Source organism: Oncorhynchus clarkii, chromosome 8 (genome assembly GCF_045791955.1).
Source record: "Oncorhynchus clarkii lewisi isolate Uvic-CL-2024 chromosome 8, UVic_Ocla_1.0, whole genome shotgun sequence".
Classification (NCBI taxonomy): Eukaryota; Metazoa; Chordata; class Actinopteri; order Salmoniformes; family Salmonidae; genus Oncorhynchus; species Oncorhynchus clarkii.
The window spans coordinates 9,201,719-9,227,596 of NC_092154.1; the positions used below are offsets into that span (position 1 = coordinate 9,201,719).

Genomic DNA, 25,878 nt, shown 5'->3' on the forward strand with positions numbered 1-25,878 from the left:
CAGTTAATCAGTTCATTATGTGCTGTGTGATTGTTAATCAGTTCATTATGTGCTGTGTGATTGTCAATCAGTTCATCATGTGCTGTGTGATTGTTAATCAGTTAATTATGTGCTGTGTGATTGTTAATCAGTTCATTATGTGCTGTGTGATGTGATTGTTAATCAGTTCATTATGTGCTGTGTGATGTGATTGTTAATCAGTTCATTATGTGCTGTGTGATTGTTAATCAGTTCATTATGTGCTGTGTGATTGTTAATCAAGTCATTATGTGCTGTGTGATTGTTAATCAGTTCATTATGTGCTGTGTGATTGTTAATCAGTTCATTATGTGCCGTGTGATTGTTAATCAGTGTATTATGTGCTGTGTGATTGTTAATCAGTTCATTATGTGCTGTGTGATTGTTAATCAGTTCATTATGTGCTGTGTGATTGTTAATCAGTTTATTTTGAAGTCTTCAAATATCAAAGCAGTTTCAAAGCAGGGCAGTACAGCCTCAAGGCAGCCATTTTCCCTGGTGGTAACGTCTTCAGGTTGATATAGTGCCTCTATTCTGGGGGCTACAACACATACACATAGCAAGGTCAGCTATTAATATGGAAGCCAGTCTGCATGTCTAGTATAGTCACAGTTAAAGTATCACATCCGGTGTGATAAATGGCTCTGCTTCATTTTGTAGTTCAAATCAATCAATCAATCAATCAAATGTATTTATATAGCCCTTCTTACATCAGCCGATGTCACAAACCCAGCCTAAAACCCCAAACAGCAAGCAACGCAGATGTAGAAGCACGGTGGCTAGGGACAATTCCCTAAATGTCGCCTAGTTACCAGTACAAGGCATGGCTCCACAGCAGACATGATCGGCACCCTCTTCCTTTCACCACTCTACCTCTAATTGTAGTCACAGGGAGCAAGGCTGTGTGCAATAGGAAGTGTTACCTATTGAATGTTCTTGTAATCCCACGTCAAACGACAGTTTGTCTGTCAAAGATCTCGACGTCTTCAAGCAGGTCAGGTACTGTTGAGAAGCCACACAATATGAAATAGCAAGAAGATAGAAAAGATTTTAAAAAATATAAAAAATATATATTTGTTTGTTTTGCGTTTACACATGTGGAATATACAGTTTAATGTACAGTTTAAAACTCAAGCCATCGGCACTGTTCTCTGTGTAGCGACTGCAGTATAATGTTTTAGGTAATATAGTAACAGTAGCAGTGAGGGACTGGTGACCTTTTCATTCAACACGTAGGAGTGATATCCACTAGTAATACAGCTCTCGTACTGGGAAATCTTTCACAGATCTGGCTACCCACTCATCGGAGATACTTTGGCCATTTGAGCAACTGCAGTATAATGTTTGTGTGGGTGATACTAAGTGTGTCCCAAATGGGCACCACTATTCCCTATAAAGTACACTGCTTTTTTAAATTGTATTATTTATCAGAGCCCTATGGGGTAGTGCAGTATAAAGGGGAAAAGGGTTCCATTTGGAACACAACCACTGTGGTTATGAGGGACAGGGTGGCAGATTTCCCCCATTCTCACCATTCCACTGAAGGAGTGACGTAGGAGGATGGCGTGACCATAGAGCAGGGTCCGGTGTCCACCCCCCTGGGCCGCCTAGGAAGGAGGAGAGGAGGAGAGGCAACATACACAGCAGGTTAAAGTCTGATGGCTGCATCTCAATACGGTCATGTAGAATCCTCCCCTTGTCTCCTTTCCTTCATCTACACGGATCTGAGCAGACAGGAAAGCAAAATGGTCAAACTCTACAAGGAAGATTGAAATGGTGCTTTCATCCGTCTAGTTGTTTCTAATCAGTAGAGATGAAGGAAAGAAAACAAGGGAAGGACGTCACTTTAAAATATTGAGGATAGATAACGAACATCCTTGGCTAGTACCTCCAGGAACAAACAGACGGACAGACAGGAACAAAACGGAACCAAAAGGAACTCGTCCCACCCAGGTCGTGCTGCATCACTACGTGTGTTAGACAGGTTCGGGTGACGAAAGAGAAACATTACAGTACCGTGGACAAGGAAATGTTGTGAACCCCGTTAGAGAAGACAGATTTAAAACAAATTTACTCACCCTCCTTAACAACCTCTAGACGCATGAAGAAAAGAACAGGGTGACATAACATTAGCACACTTTAACCCAATAACCCACAACACCGTCTACAGTGTTGCTATCTGTATTCCCTTTAAAGGAGTTACAGATCATTATTTGGATAAAGAAAGAAAACTAGATAAGATAGACATTGCTACACATTGGTGGTGGATAACATGAGTTCCCTCTAGACACACTCTACAAACGTGTTTATTTAGACAGTGAAGCTAAAACTTTTAATTTGGCTCTATACTCCAGCATGTTGTAACGGCTTTCTTCTATCTCCTCCTCTGATGAAGAGGTAGAACAAGGATCGGACCAAAATGCAGCGTGTAGATTGCGATCCATGTTTTAATAAACAAACGTAAAACACGAATCAATACAAACACTACAAAATAAAGAACGTAATGAACGTAACGAAAACCTAAACAGCCCTATCTGGTGAAAACACATAGACAGGAACAATCACCCACAAACAAACAGTGAAACCCAGGCTACCTAAATATGGTTCCCAATCAGAGACAATGACGAACACCTGCCTCTGATTGAGAACCATATCAGGCCGAACATAGAACTGGACAAACTAGACATGTAACATAGAATGCCCACTCAGATCACACCCTGACCAACCAAAACATAGAAATATACAAAGTAAACTATGGTCAGGGTGTGACAGTACCCCCCCCCCCCCCAAGGTGCGGACTCCGGCCGCAAAACCTGAACCTATAGGGGAGGGTCTGGGTGGGCATCTGTCCGCGGTGGCGGCTCTGGCGCTGGACGTGGACCCCACTCCATAATAGTCTTGGTCCACCTCCTTAGCGTCCCTAGATAGGTGACCCTCCTTAATGACAGCTCGGGACAGAGGGTCAGCTCGGGACAGAGGTAGCTCGGGACTGATGGGTAGCTCAGCACTGAGAGGAAGCTCAGCACTGAGAGGAAGCTCAGGCAGGTAGTTGGATCCGGCAGATCCTGGCTGGCTGGCGGTTCTGGCAGATCCTGGCTGACTGGCGGATCTGGAAGAGTCTGGTTGACTGGCGGATCTGGAAGAGTCTGGTTGACTGGCGGATCTGGAAGAGTCTGGCTGACTGGCAGATCTGGAAGAGTCTGGCTGACTGGCAGATCTGGAAGAGTCTGGCTGACTGGCAGATCTGGAAGAGTCTGGTTGACTGGCAGATCTGGAAGAGTCTGGTTGACTGGCAGATCCGGAAGAGTCTGGTTGACTGGCAGATCCGGAAGAGTCTGGTTGACTGGCAGATCCGGAAGAGTCTGGTTGACTGGCAGATCCGGAAGAGTCTGGTTGACTGGCAGATCCGGAAGAGTCTGGTTGACTGGCAGATCCAGGAAGAGTCTGGTTGACTGGCAGATCCAGAAGAGTCTGGTTGACTGGCAGATCCGGAAGAGTCTGGTCGACTGGCAGATCTGGAAGAGTCTGGTCGACTGGCAGATCTGAAAGAGTCTGGTCGACTGGCAGATCTGGAAGAGTCTGGTCGACTGGCAGATCTGGAAGAGTCCGGTCGACTGGCAGCTCTGGCTGCTCCATGCTGACTGGCTGCTCCATGCTGACTGGCAGCTCTGGCTGCTCCATGCTGACTGGCTGCTCCATGCTGACTGGCAGCTCTGGCTGCTCCATGCTGACTGGCTGCTCTGGCTGCTCCATGCTGACTGGCTGCTCCATGCTGACTGGCTGCTCTGGCTGCTCCATGCTGACTGGCGGCCCTGGCTGCTCCATGCTGACTGGCGGCCCTGGCTGCTCCATGCTGACTGGCGGCCCTGGCTGCTCCATGCTGACTGGCGGCCCTGGCTGCTCCATGCTGACTGGCGGCCCTGGCTGCTCCATGCTGACTGGCGGCCCTGGCTGCTCCATGCAGACTGGCAGCTCTGGCGGCTCCATGCAGACTGGCAGCTCTGGCGGCTCCTTGCAGACTGGCAGCTCTGGCGGCTCCTTGCAGACTGGCAGCTCTGGCGGCTCCTTGCAAACTGGCAGCTTTGGCGGCATCCTGCAGACAGGCAGCTCTGGCGGCTCCTTGCAGACTGGCAGCTCCTTGCAGACTGGCAGCTCTATGCAGACTGGCAGCTCTATGCAGACTGGCAGCTCTATGCAGACTGGCAGCTCTATGCAGACTGGCAGCTCTATGCAGACTGGCAGTTCTGAACAGGCGGGAGACTCCGACAGCGCTGGAGAGGAGGAGGGCTCCGACAGCGCTGGACAGGCGAGGCGCACTGTAGGCCTGATGCGTGGTGCTGGCACTGGTGGTACTGGGCCAAGGACACGCACAGGAAGCCTGGTGCGGGGAGCTGCTACCGGAGGGCTGGGTTGTGGAGGTGGTACTGGAAAGACCGGACCATGGAGGTGCACTGGAGCTCTTGAGCACCGAGCCTGCCCAACCTTACCTGGTTGAATGCTCACGGTTGCCCTGCCAGTGCGGCGAGGTGGAATAGCCCGCACTGGGCTATGCAGGCGAACCGGAGACACCGAGCGCAAGGCTGGTGCCATGTAAGCCGGCCCAAGGAGACGCACTGGGGACCAGCTGCGTAGAGCCGGCTTCATGGCATTAGGCTCGACGCTCAATCTAGCCCGGCCGACACGCGGAGCTGGAATATACCGCACCGGGCTATGCACCCGCACTGGAGACACCGTGCGCACCACTGCATAACACGGTGCCTGTCTGGTCTCTCTAGCCCCCCGGTAAGCACAGGGAGTCTGCCCAGGTCTCCTACCTGGCGTAGCCATACTCCCTGTTAGCCCCCCCCAATACATTTTTGGGGCTGCCTCTCAGGCTTCCATCCGCGTCGCCTCCTCATACCAGCGCCTCTCTGCTTTCGCCGCCTCCAGTTCCTCTTTGGGGCGGCGATATTCTCCAGGCTGTGCCCAGGGTCCTTTACCGTCCAAATCGTCCTCCCAAGTCCATTTCTCCAAGTAATGCAGCCTCTCCCACTGCTGCTCCTGCCTGTTGACACGCTGCTTGGTCCGTTGGTGGTGGGTGATTCTGTAACGGCTTTCTTCTATCTCCTCCTCTGATGAAGAGGTAGAACAAGGATCGGACCAAAATGCAGCGTGTAGATTGCGATCCATGTTTTAATAAACAAACGTAAAACACGAATCAATACAAACACTACAAAATAAAGACCGTAACGAAAACCTAAACAGCCCTATCTGGTGAAAACACATAGACAGGAACAATCACCCACAAACACACAGTGAAACCCAGGCTACCTAAATATGGTTCCCAATCAGAGACAATGACGAACACCTGCCTCTGATTGAGAACCATATCAGGCCGAACATAGAACTGGACAAACTAGACATGTAACATAGAATGCCCACTCAGATCACACCCTGACCAACCAAAACATAGAAATATACAAAGTAAACTATGGTCAGGGTGTGACACATGTTTTATATATATATATATATATATATAAAACATGCTGGAGTATAGAGCCAAATTAAAAGTTTTAGCTTTTAAAAAAAAAAAATATATATATATATATATATATATATATATATATATATAAATAAAACATTTTATACAAAATGCTGGAATACAAAATGCTGGAATATAGAGCCAAAGTTTATATATTTATACAGTACAAAATGCTGGAATATAGAGCCAAAGTTTATATATTTATACAGTACAACATGCTGGAATATAGAGCCAAATTAAAAGTTGATATATATATATATATATATATATATATATATATATATATATATATATATATATATATTTATACAGTACAAAATGTCACCGTTTTGAAAATAAGGGCACTTCATGTTTCTAGTCCCCTCGTTAGAAGGTTGTAGTGTATTTTTTTTTGGGGGGGGGGGGGGTGGTCTGATATTTATGCCTCTGTAACTTACTTACTCAGGGTTATTCACGATTCATTCAAGATAATCCATAATCATGGTAGCATTCACATTAATTTAGTAGTGTTTAGAAGCATATTATATTCTCATTTACAATAAAAGTGACTACAAAATGACACAATACATTATTTACCATTAATTTCTATTGGGCACAAAATAATCTGAAACACAACCAAAACAAACAGCAAATGCATCCAACAAGTTTGTAGTCACAAGCTTGATGTAGTCTCATGTAGTCTCTGATGTAGTCTGTCTCAGCCTCCAGTATTTATGCTGCAGTAGTTTATGTGTCGGGGGGCTAGGGTCAGTTTGTTATATCTGGAGTACTTCTCCTGTGCTATTCGGTGTCCTGTGTGAATTTAAGTGTGCTCTCTCTAATTCTTTCTTTCTTTCTCTCTCTCGGATGACCTGAGCCCTAGGACCATGCCTCAGGACTACCTGACATGATGACTCCTTGCTGTCCCCAGTCCACCTGGCCGTGCTGCTGCTCCAGTTTCAACTGTTCTGCCTTATTATTATTGGACCATGCTGGTCATTTATGAACATTTGAACATCTTGGCCATGTTCTGTTATAATCTCCACCCGGCACAGCCAGAAGAAGACTGGCCACCCCACATAGCCTGGTTCCTCTCTAGGTTTCTTCCTAGGTTTTGGCCTTTCTAGGGAGTTTTTCCTAGCCACCGTGCTTCTACACCTGCATTGCTTGCTGTTTGGGGTTTTAGGCTGGGTTTATGTACAGCACTTTGAGACATCAGCTGATGTACGAAGGGCTATATATATAAATTTGATGTGATGTAGTCATTGCGTGCAAATACAATACTTTTGACTAAATTGACTAAACACTCTATAAGTGAATTTGCCTAAATACTTTTGACAATTTCAAATGGGGGCACTAGATACATAACGTGCTTTCATTAGTTAATGTTGACATAGATACTGTATGTATGCATATACCCTCAAATAACAAGTGACATTATGTACTGTCGCCTCATATACTGTAAATAGTTTTATATCAAATTCTAAATGTTGCAGTATAGAGACAAACTAAAAGTTTTAGCTTCACTGCCCAAATACACACGTAGGGGAGTGTAAGAAATATATAAATCCAGTCAACAACCAGTCTAAAGTCTATACACTACAGTCTACAGTCTATACACTACAGTCTACAGAATATACACTACAGTCTACAGTCTATACACTACATTCTAAAGTCTATACACTACAGTCTACAGTCTATACACTACATTCTAAAGTCTATACACTACAGTCTACAGAATATACACTACAGTCTACAGTCTATTCACTACAGTCTAAAGTCTATACACTACAGTCTACAGTCTATACACTAGTCTATAGAATATACACTACAGTCTACATTATATACTCTACTGTCTACAGTCTATACACTACAGTCTACAGTATATACACTACAGTCTACAGTATATACACTACAGTCTACAGTATATACACTATAGTCTACATTATATACACTACTGTCTACAGTATATCGATGGGGCTGTAGTGGAACAGGTTGAGAGCTTCGAATTCCTTGGTGTCCACATCACCAACAAACTAACATGGTCCAAACACACTAAGACAGTTGTGAAGAGGGCACGACAAAACCTATTCCCCCTCAGGAGACTGAAAAGATTTGGCATGGGTCCTCAGATCCTCAAAAGGTTCTACAGCTGCAACATCGAGAGCATCCTGGTTGCATCACTGCCTGGTATGGCATCTGCTCGGCCTTCGACCGCAAGTACATAACTATAACTATAACTAGTACATAAGTACATACGGCCAAGTACATAACTGGAGACAAGCTTCCTGCCATCCAGGACCTCTATATCAGGCGGTGTCAGAGGAAGACCATAAAAACTATCAAAGACTCCAGCCACCCGGGTCATAGACTGTTCTCTCTGCTACCGCACGGCAAGCGGTACCGGAGCGCCAAGTCTAGGTCCAAGAGGCTCTAAACAGCTTCTTCTCCCATGACACAAGACTCCTGAACATCTAATCAAAGGGCTACCCAGACCCCTCTTTTCTAATAATCTATGCACAGTAACTTTAACTTTACATACATGTACATATTACCTCAATTACCTCGACTACCCGGTGCCCCCGCATATTGACTCTGTACCGGTACCCCCTGTATATAGCCTCCACATTGACTCTGTACCCCCCTTTCGTTCATCTACACTGATCTGCCCTGAATGGAGAGGGGAAAGCAACACTACGAGAAGGTTTGATTATTCGACCCTCAGTGCCTCAGATTCCAAACCCCAAGTCTTCTCCACCCCTCAGCTCCACAGTCTCCAACCTCCCAGTCCTCCAGTCCTCTCCCCCCTCAGCCTCCCAGACTCCAAACCCCCAATCCTATAGTCCTATCTACCTCTCAGTCCCCCAGACTCCAAATCCCCAGTCCTTCAGTCCCCTCAGTCTCTCAGTCCCCCAGACTCCAAACCCTGTTCTACAGACCCCCAATCCTACAGTCCTATCTACCTCTCAGTCCCCCAGACTCCAAACCCCCCAGTCCCCTCAGTCCCCCAGACTCCAAACCCCCAGTCCTCCAGTCCCCTCAGCCTCTCAGCCCCCCAGACTCCAAACCCCCAGTCCTACAGACCCCCAGTCCTCTCCACCTCTTAGCCCCCCCGACTCCAAATCCCCAGTCCTCCAGCCCCCCAGAGAAAGAGAGAGAGAGAGACAGAGATAGAGAGAGAAAGAGAGAGAGGGGAAGGGGGGGGGCTGTATTTCAGGCCTCCTGCCATGCTGACACATCATCACTGTGAACTGTGACCTTTGGCTGTGCGGCACAGCAACTGGCAACGCCCCTCCCACTCTAATATCATCCTGTCTGAGCTTCTGCAGGGAGTATGGCGGTGGTGTGTGTGGGAGGGGGATTGTGCGTGTATAAGAGAGTGTGAGAGATTGTGTGTGAGCATGTCCATGTGTGTGTGTGTGTGTGTGCGTGCGCGAAGGGAAAGGGGTCTCTCTTCTCTCACTGAGCTTTCTCCTGCCAGCTTGGTTTTACAAGAATGAAGTGCTGGCTGCTTGCCAAGCTTCTCACAGGCTGCCAGCGTTGCACAACAATGGCTGGTCTGTGATTACTGTAAGTAATTCACTTTTAATGTTCACTTCATATCTGGTTCTAATCAAATCATCTCATAGAGAATGACCAGTCAGACCACAGGAAGTTGGTCTGGTAATGACTTTTCAAGGAGAAGAGAAGAGAGGAAGGTTCATGCCAGATTAATTTGCTACTGGCTGAAATATGGTTGCCAGCGTCCATATACAGTGCCTTATTCATACCCCTTGGCTTTCTTCACATTTTTTTTGTGTTACAAAGTGGAATTAAAATTGATTTATTTGTCATTTTTGTTAACAATCAACACAAAATACTCTGTAACATCAAAGTGGACGAAACATTTTTTTACATTTTTAAGATAAATAAAAAATTCAGAACTAAAATATAGTCATTGCATAAGTGTTCAGACCATTTGTTTAGGCAAGCCTAAATTAACCTAAATTAGCCTAAATTAGCCTAAATTAGCCCAAATTAATTAATAGGCGTTGACATGATTTTTGAATGACTACCTGAGTGAAGTATTGAAGAGTGAAGTATTGCATTTAAAGCACAGATTAAACTACAAAGACCAGGGAGCTTTTCGAAAGCCTCACAATGAAGGGCAGTGATTGGTAGATGGGTAACAACATATCAGACATTGAATATATCTTTAAGCATGGTCAAGTTAATAACGATGCTGTGGGTGATGTATTAAACCCCCCCAGACACAACAAAGATACAGTCGTCCTTCTGAAATGAACTGCGGGACTGGAAGGAAACTGTTCAGGGAGTTCACCATGAGGTCATTGGTGATTTTAAATAAGCTACAGAGTTTAATGGCTGCGATGGGAGAAAACTGAGGCTGGATCAACAACATTGTAGCTACTCCACAATAACGACCTAAATGACAGAGAAGAATACAAATGTTCCTAAAACATGCATCTTATATGCAACAAGGCATTAAAGTAATACTGCAAAAGAACACAGCAAATAAATACACTTTTTGGCCTGAATGCAAAGCCTTATGTTTGGGGCAAATCGAACACATCACTGAGTAACTACCTCCTTATATTTAAGCATGGTAAATCACTGCGTCACGATATGGGTGGTTATGCTCGACATCAGCAAAAGACTGGGGATTGTCAGGATAAAAAGAAATGGGACAGAACGAAGCACAGGCTAATTCTGGTCAGTCTGCTTTCCACCAGACACTGGGAGAGGAATTCCCCTTTCAGCAGGACAATAACCTACAACACAAGACCAAATCTTTATTTATTTTGTATTTATTTATTTAACTAGGCAAGACAGTTAATTCTTATTTACAATGACAGCCTAGGAACAGTGGGTTAACTGCCTTGTTCAGGAGCAGAACAACAGATTTGAACTTGTCAGCTCGGGGATCCAACCTTGCAACCTTTCGGTTACTAGTCCAACGCTTTAACCACTAGGCTACCTGCCGCCCAAATCTACACTGGATTTACTTAATCACTCTTAGAGTCTTACCCAGAAAGACTCACAGCTGTAATCACTCTTATAGACTTACCCAGAAAGACTCACAGCTGTAATCACTCTTAGAGACTTAGCCATGAAGACTCACAGCTGTAATCACTCTTAGAGACTTACCCAGAAAGACTCACAGCTGTAATCACTCTTAGAGACTTACCCAGAAAGACTCACAGCTGTAATCACTCTTAGAGTCTTAGCCATGAAGACTCACAGCTGTAATCACTCTTAGAGACTTAGCCAGAAAGACTCACAGCTGTAATCACTCTTAGAGACTTGCCCAGAAAGACTCACAGCTGTAATCACTCTTAGAGACTTACCCAGAAAGACTCACAGCTGTAATCACTCTTAGAGACTTACCCAGAAAGACTCACAGCTGTAATCACTCTTAGAGACTTACCCAGAAAGACTCACAGCTGTAATCACTCTTAGAGTCTTAGCCATGAAGACTCACAGCTGTAATCACTCTTAGAGACTTAGCCAGAAAGACTCACAGCTGTAATCACTCTTAGAGACTTGCCCAGAAAGACTCACAGCTGTAATCACTCTTAGAGACTTACCCAGAAAGACTCACAGCTGTAATCACTCTTAGAGACTTACCCAGAAAGACTCACAGCTGTAATCACACTTAGAGACTTACCCAGAAAGACTCACAGCTGTAATCACTCTTAGAGACTTACCCAGAAAGACTCACAGCTGTAATCACTCTTAGAGACTTACCCAGAAAGACTCACAGCTGTAATCACTCTTAGAGACTTACCTAGAAAGACTCACAGCTGTAATCACTCTTAGAGACTTACCCAGAAAGACTCACAGCTGTAATCACTCTTAGAGACTTACCCAGAAAGACTCACAGCTGTAATCACTCTTAGAGACTTACCCAGAAAGACTCACAGCTGTAATCACTCTTAGAGACTTACCCAGAAAGACTCACAGCTGTAATCACTCTTAGAGACTTACCCAGAAAGACTCACAGCTGTAATCACTCTTAGAGACTTACCCAGAAAGACTCACAGCTGTAATCACTCTTAGAGACTTACCCAGAAAGACTCACAGCTGTAATCACTCTTAGAGACTTACCCAGAAAGACTCACAGCTGTAATCACTCTTAGAGACTTACCCAGAAAGACTCACAGCTGTAATCGATGCCGAAGGTGTTTCTAATATGTATTGACTCAGAGCTGAATACTTATGCAACGACTATATTTTAGATATAAACTTTGACATTACAGAGTATTTTGTGTAGATTATTGACAAAAAAATTACAATTCAATCCATTTTAAAATGTGAAGATATCCAAGAGGTCTGAATACTTTTGCAGGGCACTGTTTATTGCCAAACATTACTGTTCAAATTATCACAGTAATGGATGGGGAGATTGTATTCCATTGTTTGGAATACAATTCAATGAACATAGTTTATGTTGGTGTCGTTTATATCAATGTATCCAGTATTCTACTAAGAGCAATATGAAGATTTACACTGTAGAATAGATGGATAATCCCTGTGTTGGTTCACAAATTCCTAAACTATTCCAGCTTGGTTCTACAGCATTGTGTGAAGCTTCCGGAATCATTGTGTGAAGCTTCCAGAATCATTGTGTGAAGAAGCTTCTGGAATCATTGTGTGAAGAAGCTTCTGGAATCATTGTGTGAAGAAGCTTCTGGAATCATTGTGTGAAGAAGCTTCTGGAATCAAAGCCAATTCCAGAACATTTCCTCTTTTATTTCTGTTAGTCTTGAAATGAGACTGTTAGCTACAAAACAGAGGAAGGAAAACCACAAACTCAAAAAAACACTACATCTACAGTAGGTGAGCAGTGTCCCACCAACTAGGTTTCTTGTTGATTCCCTAAAGTCTTGATAGTACGGCTAAAGAAACATTTTTTTTTTCTGAAAGTAAAGGATTAACACAAAGTTTGTATTTTCCATAACACATCATTTCAGAAACCCAGAAGTAAAATCTTATATAACTGCGTCAGCTATACAGTTATGTTACGTACGTCTGTCCATGACAGCTTACATAAAAACATACAACTACTCTCTGTCTAGTTTTTTTTTTTAAAGGTGTAGATTTTTATTGAAGGGGATTTTTCCCTATCACTAAGCAGTAAGTGGGTTAGCTAAAATACTGGCTGAAGCAGATTAGAAAACTAGTTAGCACTTTCACTTGAACATGTTTACACACATGCACAAAGTGTGGTCTTGGGGGCGCCAAGCAAAGGCTTGAAATCACGTGAATCATGTGCACAAGGTGAAGGTAGGAACCAATGGGATGTCTATTTCAAGATTGCCATACATCAGTGATGTTACAGGGGATAGTTTAAAGTCTGTGTCAGTGACGAGTTCCTTAAGGTCATTAAGGCGTTAAGGCAAATCTACGCATCAAAAGCTGAATGGAATAAAATGATCAGAATCTGAAATATGAGAAATAAAAATGTATTTCCTAAATGTCAGTGTGACTTTCTGGTAAGTACATATTTAAAGAGGGTAAGAATGTCTGATAATTTATGCTAATACCAGGATTCACTCAATTTCTATCACCGATAATTAGATATAAATATCTAATAAATATAAATAAATATGTATAAATAAATATACATATATATAAAAACATAAAATATTTTTATATATATGAATATAAACAAATATATATAAATAAATATATATACACATATAAATAAATATATATATAAATCTTTCACAAGATATTTACACACATCTAGCCTTCCAAATATTGCATTTATGTTTGATTTATCAACCAACCTATTGAAGGGAGGGGTATAATCTATTGTGAATGACTATAGTGACTATGCACAATAACAATCTCAAAATAGGCAACACTTTGAAGTGAAAGTGACGAAAGTGAGATCATTCTTTCGCTGATAGTTAGGGGTCAGTAGAGGTGAGCCTTCATGCCAACTAAAGAAAGTAACAAATGAACATACCCACTGTTCATGGTCCGCTTTCTAGCAGCGTTCAACAAAGATACAGATGAAGAAAACAATATTACATGGAGTTATGGCAGTCAATAATGTCAAAAAGAAATCTAAAGACTAAGAATGAGTCTCCATTTCATTTTCATATGGGGTGAATTAACAACAATATAACAAATAAAATGTTGTGTGTGAACGTTAAGGGCCCGTTTCCCGGACCCGGATTAAAGCCTTGATCTCCATAGCAACTGCTTTTTTAGTCCAGGGCCAGGCTGACGTTCTCATCTCTGATCCTGAGTTGCCAAGCGATCAGCTGGTTCTCATCTTATCACCTCAATTGAAACAGTTACTTCATCGCAGTAAAATGGATACAAACTTGACACTGATCTGATCGTCTGGCACCCCAGAAGCAGTGAGGAGAGCTAAGCTAAATAAAACTAGCTAAGCTAACTAAAAGCAATTCAATTCTAATGTGTTCAATTATCAATTCAATATCTCTCAACACACTAGCCTAATCAATCAAATGAAACCTGAATCTGTTCTGTTGGAGAGAATGTGTCTGATAAAAGAACATAACTTGGAATACCTTCAAAAAGTTGCAGCTAATGAAGTGTTTCATTGCAGTGGGGGACACACTGGGGCACTCATAAGTATCTAAGTGTCCATCTCCTTATTTATGATTACACACACCAACTAAGAAATAAGCATGCCAGTGGCATGTAGCTGAGCTGAGCTGAGCTGAGCGAGAGAGAAAGAGAGAGCAAAAGCGAGAGAGAGCGCGAGAGAGAGAGCAAGAGAGAGAGAGAGAGGGAAAGAGAGATGGAGAGTTGGATAGAGGGAGGGATAGAGGGAGGGTTGGATAGAGGCAGGGATGGTTGGATAGAGGGAGGGAGGGATCGAGGGAGGGAGATTTGGATAGAGGGAGGGATGGATAGAGGGAGGGGAGATAAAGGGAGGGAGGGATAGAGGGAGAGTTGGATAGAGGGAGGGTTGGATAGAGGGAGGGAGGGTACCATTCCCTTTGATCGGGGCATTGTAAATCAAGTAGGCAGAGCAGAGAAGAGGGGAGAAAACTCTTTCTGGATGCACTTAAAGCAAGGCAATCAGGCTATTTCTCTGTATCTGGGACTAACACGGAGTGGGCACTTGGCCTTCATTATGACACGGTGTCTAGGGGGAGAGAACGGTTATGTAAAATCACCCAGCTAGAGAGGACACTACCGTAGAAGATGTATCTTCACGTCTTATCTTGAAGTCAAACAAGGAGAAAACAGACGTGTGATGATCATCCTCTGTTCTTGATCTCTTATTAAATACATTTCTTCTACAGTGAATCTCATTGGCATATCGTCTTTAACCAGAATCCCTGAGTCAGCAACAGGATTTGTTTGTTTTTCGATCATTTCCTTTGTATTGAAACCATTTACACTGTATTGTGAAATTACATGTTTATAAAGACCACTGTGTCATATACTTTCAAATACTTTACAAATCCTAAACGTAGTTCACTTATTTCTTCGACCAAGGTCTGATGTGTACTGATTATACAGGGATAATGAGTACAGGTAATGTAAATATAATGGGTAGGCTATACAGTGATTATGTACACAGGTAATGCAGCAATACTCACCCCTTCGTTGTTAGGCACCGTGTGAGCCAACATCTCCTGCAGGGCCCGGACAGACAGGGACTGCTCCAGGATGAAACAGCAGATACACAGGTCAGGAGGAACATACTGCAGGAAGGACAGAGGGAGGGAGGAGGGAGATGAGAAGGAGGGAGGGAGGTGGGAGGGTGGGAGGGAGGGAGATGGGAGGGAGATGGGAGGGAGGGAGACGGGAGAGAGGGAGATGAGAAGGAGGGAGGGAGATGGGAGGGAGATGAGAAGGAGGGAGGGAAGAAGGGAGATGGGAGGGAGATGAGAAGGAGGGAGGGAGATGGGAGGGAGGGAGATGGGAGTGAGGGAGATGGGAGTGAGGGAGATGGAGGGAGGGAGATGGGAAGGAGGGAGGTGGGAGGGAGGGAGATGGGAGGGAGGGAGGTGGGATGGAGGGAGGTGGAGGGAGATGGGATGGAGGGAGATGGGAAGGAGGGAGGGAGATGGGAGGGAGGGAAATGGGGGGAGGGAGATGGTAGGAAGGGAGGTGGGAGGGAGATTGGAGGGAGATGAGAGGTAGGGAGGTGGGAGGGAGGGAGGGAGACGGGAGGGAAGGAGGCAGGCGAGAGGGAGGGAGGGAGGTGGGAGATGGGAGAGAGGGAGAAGGGAGGGAGGGAGGGAGGCAGATGGGAGGGAGGGAGGGAGGCAGATGGGAGGGAGGGAGATGGGAGGGAGGGAGGGATATGGGAGGGAGGCGGGAGGGAGATGGGAGGGAGGTGGGAGGGAGATGGGAGGGAGGCAGAGAGGAGTGAAGGAGTGGGGAGACGGGAGACGGGAGAGAGGGAGAGATGTGAGGGAGATGGGATGGGGGCAAACGGGAGGGAGGAAAAATTCCAATCTTAGCAAAGATAAATATAAATAGCAGTAAACACTCTATTAGACGAGAGATCTGATGACTTGCATTAGGTCTCAATTACAAGAGGCTTAAAATGGCAGATGAAATGTGACCATGATATAAATACATTTAAATTAATGGACTGACATACATTGCTTTGATACCCCAGCGGCAACATCAATGTTTGACAAACAAACTTCTACAACAGCAGATGCTTGGACGGGAATCAACATAATATAATGAATCTAATTGAATAATTTTGTTTTATAACTCATTTCCCCCTTACCTAAACAAACCCTTCAATTCTGAAATTAAATATCAGCTGAATATTGTCATGGTGGTTAAACTATCATAGCACCATGAGAGGCCCAGTCTTTAATGTTTAATAGCACCATGAGAGGCCATGTCTTTAATGTTTCATAACACCATGAGAAGCCAAGTCTTTAATGTTTCATAGCACCATGAGAAGCCCAGTCTTTAATGTTTCATAGCACCATGAGAAGCCTAGTCTTTAATGTTTCATAACACCATGAGAAGCCCAGTCTTTAATGTTTCATAGCACCATGAGAAGCCCAGTCTTTAATGTTTCATAGCACCATGAGAAGCCTAGACTTTAAAGTTTCATAACACCATGAGAAGCCTAGACTTTAATGTTTCATAGCACCATGAGAAGCCTAGTCTAAAGTTTCATAGCACCATGAGAAGCCTAGTCTAAAGTTTCATAGCACCATGAGAAGCCTAGTCTTTAATGTTTCATAGCACCATGAGAAGCCCAGTCTTTAATGTTTCATAACACCATGAGAAGCCAAGTCTTTAATGTTTCATAGCACCATGAGAAGCCCAGTCTTTAATGTTTCATAGCACCATGAGAAGCCTAGTCTTTAATGTTTCATAGCACCATGAGAGGCCCAGTCTTTAATGTTTCATAGCACCATGAGAAGCCTAGTCTTTAATGTTTCATAGCACCATGAGAAGCCTAGTCTTTAATGTTTCATAACACCATGAGAAGCCCAGTCTTTAATGTTTCATAGCACCATGAGAAGCCCAGTCTTTAATGTTTCATAGCACCATGAGAAGCCTAGACTTTAAAGTTTCATAACACCATGAGAAGCCTAGACTTTAATGTTTCATAGCACCATGAGAAGCCTAGTCTAAAGTTTCATAGCACCATGAGAAGCCTAGTCTAAAGTTTCATAGCACCATGAGAAGCCTAGTCTTTAAAGTTTAATAACACCATGAGAAGCCTAGTCTTTAAAGTTTCATAGCACCATGAGAAGCCCAGTCTTTAATGTTTCATAGCACCATGAGAAGCCCAGTCTTTAATGTTTCATAGCACCATGAGAAGCCTAGTCTTTAAAGTTTCATAGCACCATGAGAAGCCCAGTCTTTAATGTTTCATAGCACCATGAGAAGCCCAGTCTTTAATGTTTCATAGCACCATGAGAAGCCTAGTCTTTAATGTTTCATAGCACCATGAGAAGCCCAGTCTTTAATGTTTCATAGCACCATGAGAAGCCCAGTCTTTAATGTTTCATAGCACCATGAGAAGCCTAGACTTTAAAGTTTCATAACACCATGAGAAGCCTAGACTTTAATGTTTCATACCACCATGAGAAGCCTAGTCTTTAATGTTTCATAACACCATGAGAAGCCCAGTCTTTAATGTTTCATAGCACCATGAGAAGCCCAGTCTTTAATGTTTCATAGCACCATGAGAAGCCTAGACTTTAAAGTTTCATAACACCATGAGAAGCCTAGACTTTAATGTTTCATAGCACCATGAGAAGCCTAGTCTAAAGTTTCATAGCACCATGAGAAGCCTAGTCTAAAGTTTCATAGCACCATGAGAAGCCTAGTCTTTAAAGTTTAATAACACCATGAGAAGCCTAGTCTTTAAAGTTTCATAGCACCATGAGAAGCCCAGTCTTTAATGTTTCATAGCACCATGAGAAGCCCAGTCTTTAATGTTTCATAGCACCATGAGAAGCCTAGTCTTTAAAGTTTCATAGCACCATGAGAAGCCCAGTCTTTAATGTTTCATAGCACCATGAGAAGCCCAGTCTTTAATGTTTCATAGCACCATGAGAAGCCTAGTCTTTAATGTTTCATAGCACCATGAGAAGCCCAGTCTTTAATGTTTCATAGCACCATGAGAAGCCCAGTCTTTAATGTTTCATAGCACCATGAGAAGCCTAGACTTTAAAGTTTCATAACACCATGAGAAGCCTAGACTTTAATGTTTCATAGCACCATGAGAAGCCTAGTCTAAAGTTTCATAGCACCATGAGAAGCCTAGTCTAAAGTTTCATAGCACCATGAGAAGCCTAGTCTTTAAAGTTTCATAGCACCATGAGAAGCCCAGTCTTTAATGTTTCATAGCACCATGAGAAGCCCAGTCTTTAATGTGTCATAGCACCATGAGAAGCCCAGTCTTTAATGTTTCATAGCACCATGAGAAGCCTAGTCTTTAAAGTTTCATAGCACCATGAGAAGCCCAGTCTTTAATGTTTCATAGCACCATGAGAAGCCTAGTCTTTAATGTTTCATAGCACCATGAGAAGCCTAGTCTAAAGTTTCATAGCACCATGAGAAGCCTAGTCTTTAAAGTTTAATAACACCATGAGAAGCCCAGTCTTTAATGTTTCATAGCACCATGAGAAGCCCAGTCTTTAATGTTTCATAGCACCATGAGAAGCCTAGTCTTTAAAGTTTCATAGCACCATGAGAAGCCCAGTCTTTAATGTTTCATAGCACCATGAGAAGCCCAGTCTTTAATGTTTCATAGCACCATGAGAAGCCTAGTCTTTAATGTTTCATAGCACCATGAGAAGCCCAGTCTTTAATGTTTCATAGCACCATGAGAAGCCCAGTCTTTAATGTTTCATAGCACCATGAGAAGCCTAGACTTTAAAGTTTCATAACACCATGAGAAGCCTAGACTTTAATGTTTCATACCACCATGAGAAGCCTAGTCTTTAATGTTTCATAACACCATGAGAAGCCCAGTCTTTAATGTTTCATAGCACCATGAGAAGCCCAGTCTTTAATGTTTCATAGCACCATGAGAAGCCTAGACTTTAAAGTTTCATAACACCATGAGAAGCCTAGACTTTAATGTTTCATAGCACCATGAGAAGCCTAGTCTAAAGTTTCATAGCACCATGAGAAGCCTAGTCTAAAGTTTCATAGCACCATGAGAAGCCTAGTCTTTAAAGTTTAATAACACCATGAGAAGCCTAGTCTTTAAAGTTTCATAGCACCATGAGAAGCCCAGTCTTTAATGTTTCATAGCACCATGAGAAGCCCAGTCTTTAATGTTTCATAGCACCATGAGAAGCCTAGTCTTTAAAGTTTCATAGCACCATGAGAAGCCCAGTCTTTAATGTTTCATAGCACCATGAGAAGCCCAGTCTTTAATGTTTCATAGCACCATGAGAAGCCTAGTCTTTAATGTTTCATAGCACCATGAGAAGCCCAGTCTTTAATGTTTCATAGCACCATGAGAAGCCCAGTCTTTAATGTTTCATAGCACCATGAGAAGCCTAGACTTTAAAGTTTCATAACACCATGAGAAGCCTAGACTTTAATGTTTCATAACACCATGAGAAGCCTAGTCTAAAGTTTCATAGCACCATGAGAAGCCTAGTCTAAGGTTTCATAGCACCATGAGAAGCCTAGTCTTTAAAGTTTCATAGCACCATGAGAAGCTCAGTCTTTAATGTTTCATAGCACCATGAGAAGCCTAGTCTGTAATGTTTCATAGCACCATGAGAAGCCCAGTCTTTAATGTTTCATAGCACCATGAGAAGCCCAGTCTTTAATGTTTCATAGCACCATGAGAAGCCTAGACTTTAAAGTTTCATAGCACCATGAGAAGCCTAGACTTTAACGTTTCATAGCACCTTGAGAAGCCTAGTCTAAAGTTTCATAACACCATGAGAAGCCCAGTCTTTAAAGTTTCATAACACCATGAGAAGCCTAGTCTTTAATGTTTCATAGCACCATGAGAAGCCCAGTCTTTAATGTTTCATAGCACCATGAGAAGCCCAGTCTTTAAAGTTTCATAGCACCATGAGAAGCCCAGTCTTTAATGTTTCATAGCACCATGAGAAGCCCAGTCTTTAAAGTTTCATAGCATCATGAGAAGCCTAGTCTTTAATGTTTCATAGCACCATGAGAAGCCCAGTCTTTAATGTTTCATAGCACCATGAGAAGCCCAGTCTTTAATGTTTCATAACACTGGCAACTGAGGTCTGCTTAGTGTAGTTAGGTAAAACTAAAGGGTAACTTTGTACAACCTTGTAGATATAAATTCATCTTTATAACAGACCTGGTTCTTCTTTCTATGCGGTGTAGTGTTACCTCCCATTTGAAATGAAATATATTCCTTTTCTAAAAGAGTACATTGCCTCTAACCACTGATCCGAGGTCAGCTCTGTATTTCCACACCTGATCGTTAGGGTTCGAATTTGGTATGCGCAAACTGATAGGTGTGCTTCAGGGCATCTTCTTCCATCCTTGTTATACTGTAGTCAGTCACTCCAGGATTTTGTGATTCTGCGATCCCACTGATTTTGGCAAAATGAACAATTGCATAGTATGCAAGGACTTGCAAATTCGACCAATCACTGCACTACTGAAACAGTCAAATCACCCCACAGCGTGTGATTTTAACCAATCACTGCACTACTGAAACAGTCAAATCATCCCACGGCGTGTGATTTTAACCAATCACTGCACTATTGAAACAGTCAAATCATCCCAATATTACTGAATATAGTGATCACAGCACTACAAAAAGAGAGCGTGTGATTTTAACCAATCACTGCACTATTGAAACAGTCAAATCATCCCACGGCATGTGATTTTAACCAATCACTGCACCTCTATAGCATATACATTTTCCACTCGTCAGCACATTTTCGTAAAACTAATTTGATAAAATCATTGTAAATTTCTATGCAAAATGTCATTATTGCAGCAAAATCAACATTTTGGCCCGCAACTAACACAAAAAACTGGAGGGACTGAGAGGCACAGAGCCAGTTGTATCCATAAGAGATGGAAGCGAGGTGTCAACACCTGAGATCACCGTGATGATAACACCTGTAACTCGATAACACCTGGACTTTCTGTCCAAAAATGATGCAGAAAAATGTATCCATGCTTTTGTTACTTCTAGGTTAGACTACTGCAATGCTCTACTTTCCGGCTACCCGGATAAAGCACTAAATAAACTTCAGTTAGTGCTAAATACGGCTGCTAGAATCCTGACTAGAACCAAAAAATTTGATCATATTACTCCAGTGCTAGCCTCCCTACACTGGCTTCCTGTCAAGGCAAGGGCTGATTTCAAGGTTTTACTGCTAACCTACAAAGCATTACATGGGCTTGCTCCTACCTATCTCTCTGATTTGGTCCTGCCGTACATACCTACACGTACGCTACAGTCACAAGACACAGGCCTCCTAATTGTCCCTAGAATTTCTAAGCAAACAGCTGGAGGCAGGGCTTTCTCCTATAGAGCTCAATTTTTATGGAATGGTCTGCCTACCCATGTAAGAGACGCAAACTCGGTCTCAACCTTTAAGTCTTTACTGAAGACTCATCTCTTCAGTGGGTCATATGATTGAGTGAAATCTGGCCCAGGAGTGTGAAGGTGAACGGAAAGGCTCTGGAGCAACGAACAGCCCTTGCTGTCTCTGCCTGGCTGGTTCCCCTCTTTCCACTGGGATTCTCTGCCTCTAACCCTATTACAGGGGCTGAGTCACTGGCTTACTGGTGCTCTTTCATGCCGTCCCTAGGAGGGGTGCGTCACTTGAGTGGGTTGAGTCACTGATGTGATCTTCCTGTCTGGGTTGGCGCCCCCCCCCCCCCCCCCTTGGGTTGTGCCGTGGCGGAGATCTTTGTGGGCTATACTCGGCCTTGTCTCAGGATGGTAAGTTGGTGGTTGAAGATATCCCTCTAGTGGTGTGGGGGCTGTGCTTTGGCAAAGTGGGTGGAGTTATATCCTTCCTGTTTGACCCTGTCCGGGGGTATCATCGGATGGGGCCACATTGTCTCCTGACCCCTCCTGTCTCAGCCTCCACTATTTATGCTGCAGTAGTTTATGTGTCGGGGGGCTAGGGTCAGTTTGTTATATCTGGAGTACTTCTCTTGTCTCAGGACTACCTGGCATGATGACTCCTTGCTGTCCCCAGTCCACCTGGCCGTGCTGCTGCTCCAGTTTCAACTGTTCTGCCTGTGATTATTATTATTTGACCATGCTGGTCATTTATGAACATTTGAACATCTTGGCCATGTTCTGTTATAATCTCCACCCGGCACAGCCAGAAGAGGACTGGCCACCCCTCATAGCCTGGTTCCTCTCTAGGTTCTGGCCTTTCTAGGGAGTTTTTCCTAGCCACCGTGCTTCTACACCTGCATTGCTTGCTGTTTGGGGTTTTAGGCTGGGTTTCTGTACAGCACTTTGAGATATCAGCTGATGTAAGAAGGGCTATATAAATACATTTGATTAGGAACTCGCAAATCACTCCCTAGTCCTCACACACTGGCTAGTCTACCAATCAGTCCTCACACACTGGCTAGTCTACCAATCAGTTCTCACACACTGGCTAATCTACCAATCAGTTCTCACACACTGGCTAGTCTACCAATCAGTCCTCACACACTGGCTAGTCTACCAATCACTCCTCACACACTTGCTAGTCTACTAAACACACCCCAGTCCTCACACACTGGCTAGTCTATCAATCAGTCCTCACACACTGCAAAGTCTACCAATCACTCCCCAGTCCTCACACACAGGCTAGTCTACCAATCACTCCCCATTCCTCACACACAGGCTAGTCTACCAATCAGTCCTCACACACTGGCTAGTCTACCAATCACTCCCCATTCCTCACACACAGGCTAGTCTACCAATCAGTCCTCACACACTGGCTAGTCTACTAATCACTCCCCAGTCCTCACACACAGGCTAGTCTACCAATCAGTCCTCAAACACAGGCTAGTCTACCAATCAGTCCTCACACACAGGCTAGTTTACCATTAACTCCCCATTCCTCACACACTGGTTAGTTTATCAATGCTTCCTACCACAGTAGAGTTCTCTGTCATTATTATGAAGGTGAGGGAGGATCAGGGAGTTATCCAATACTGTACTTAGAGAGTAGGTGCTTCCTGTATATCCAAGTGAATACATGTTTGTGGTGAGCAACAACATCAAATGTATTATATGAGTCAAGATGGGTGCCAGACTGTGAATCTCCTTTCATTAAAGCTATGTTTCCGGGAGAGCTATTCCTTTAATGGAGGCCCAGACAGAGACCCGGACAGAGACCCTGACAGAGACACAGACAGAGACCCTGACAGAGACCCAGACAGAGAACCCTGACAGAGAGCCTGACAGAGACCCTGACAGAGACCCAGACAGAGACCCAGACAGAGACCCAGACAGAGACCCAGACAGAGACCCTGACAGAGACCCTGACAGAGACCCAGACAGAGACCCAAACAGAGACCCTGACAGAGACCCTGACAGAGACCCAGACAGAGACCCAGACAGAGACCCAGACAGAGACCCAGACAGAGACCCTGACAGAGACCCAGACAGAGACCCTGACAGAGACCCAGACAGAGACCCAGACAACTCAGAAAAGACAAAGCGGTTTCCTGCCAGGCTAGAAGGCAGTGTGATGACACAGATATATAGGACAGTCAGGAAGGGACGACAGATTTTGCTATGACTATGGCACAGTCAATCACGTGTTAATCACACACACACACACACACACACACACACACACACACACACACACACACACACACACACACACACACACACACACACACACACACACACACACACACACACACACACACACACACACACACACACATACAGGTGGTCTGATTGGTGGGAAGGGAACGAGAAAGGGGCAAACAGAACTATATAAGTTGGGAATTATATGATGAAAAACAGTAGAACTCAAAGCCTTATCTTTCCTATGGCAAAGAGTAGACGTGAATCACAAGCTAAAGTTAGTGTGGCCCACCTTTGTGGAAATGTTTTTCATTTAGGAAATCAAAATGATTTTGGGGAAACAATAGTGACGGATAATGATTTAATTGCAAAGGCGGGGTCCATCCAATTATAGCAAAAGTTCTTAGATAGGAGAGACAAAGGGAGGTCCATCCAATTATAGCAAAGAGTTCTTAGATAGGACAAAGGGAGGAACATCCAATTAGAGTAAGTTATTTGCTAAGAGAACAACGGAAGATGAACTGTAATGACATGGTAATCATAGCCAGTGTCGTCTAACTACTGAACTGTTAATCATAGCCAGTGTCCTCTAACTACTGAACTGTTAATCATAGCCAGTGTCCTCTAACTACTGAACTGGTAATCATAGCCAGTTTCCTCTAACTACTGAACTGGTAATCATAGCCAGTGTCCTCTAACTACTGAACTGTTAATCATAGCCAGTGTCCTCTATCTACTGAACTGGTAATCATAGCCAGTGTCCTCTAACTACTGAACTGGTAATCATAGCCAGTGTCCTCTAACTACTGAACTGGTAATCACAGCCAGTGTCCTCTATCTACTGAACTGGTAATCATAGCCAGTGTCCTCTATCTACTGAACTGTTAATCATAGCCAGTGTCCTCTATCTACTGAACTGTTAATCATAGCCAGTGTCCTCTATCTACTGAACTGTTAATCATAGCCAGTGTCCTCTATCTACTGAACTGTTAATCATAGCCAGTGTCTATCTACTGAACTGGTAATCATAGCCAGTGTCCTCTATCTACTGAACTGTTAATCACAGCCAGTGTCCTCTATCTACTGAACTGTTAATCATAGCCAGTGTCGTCTATCTACTGAACTGGTAATCATAGCCAGTGTCCTCTATATACTGAACTGTTAGTCATTGCCAGTGTCCTCTAACTACTGAACTGTTAGTCATAGCCAGTGTCTATCTACTGAACTGGTAATCATAGCCAGTGTCCTCTAACTACTGAACTGTTAATCATAGCCAGTGTCCTCTAACTACTGAACTGTTAATCATAGCCAGTGTCCTCTATCTACTGAACTGTTAATCACAGCCAGTGTCCTCTAACTACTGAACTGTTTTGTATTACCATTTCATTTAATATAATGACTGACTGCTGCCCAGGGGTTGGAACCGGTTCAGGGAACAGAACCGAAAACCGGAAAATAACTACAGAAGAAAAGTGATCTCTACTGTTCAGGAACAGAACAGTTATTTTAAAAGCCTGGAAACCATGGAAACCTGTTAATAACATTATTTTACATTCAGGGCATTTTTTAAAAATGAAATCAAATGTTATTTGTCACATGCTTTGTAAACAACAGGTGTAGACTAACAGTGAAATGCTTCTTAAACAACAGGTGTAGACTAACAGTGAAATGCTTCTTAAACAACAGGTGTAGACTAACAGTGAAATGCTTCTTAAACAACAGGTGTAGTAGACTAACAGTGAAATGCTTCTTAAACAACAGGTGTAGACTAACAGTGAAATGCTTCTTAAACAACAGGTGTAGACTAACAGTGAAATGCTTCTTAATCAACAGGTGTAGACTAACAGTGAAATGCTTCTTAAACAACAGGTGTAGACTAACAGTGAAATGCTTACTTACAGGCCCTTCCCAACAATGTAGAGAGAAAATATAGAAATAATAGAAAAATAATAACAGAAGGAATAAATACACAATGAGTGAAAATAACTTGGCTATATACAACAAATACACAATGAGTAATGATAACGTGTCTATATACAATAAATACACAATGAGTAATGATAACTTGGCTACATACACGGCGTACCAGTGTCACACCCTGGTCAAAGTATTTTGTGTTTATCTTTATTTATTTGGTCAG

General features: G+C 43.4%; 1 protein-coding gene across 1 annotated transcript in view; it reads right to left on the reverse strand.

The window, feature by feature from the left end:
* LOC139414910 (ryanodine receptor 3-like) overlaps positions 1 to 25,878 on the reverse strand; it is a 233,143-nt gene that overhangs the window by 165,687 nt on the left and 41,578 nt on the right. Inside the window, exons 3-6 of the mRNA XM_071162527.1 lie at positions 15,112 to 15,216; positions 13,494 to 13,514; positions 1,551 to 1,625; positions 942 to 1,020 (exon numbers count right to left, since the gene is read on the reverse strand). Of these exons, the coding sequence (XP_071018628.1) occupies positions 942 to 1,020; positions 1,551 to 1,625; positions 13,494 to 13,514; positions 15,112 to 15,216 (280 nt within the window). The remainder of the gene's footprint in view (positions 1 to 941; positions 1,021 to 1,550; positions 1,626 to 13,493; positions 13,515 to 15,111; positions 15,217 to 25,878) is intronic.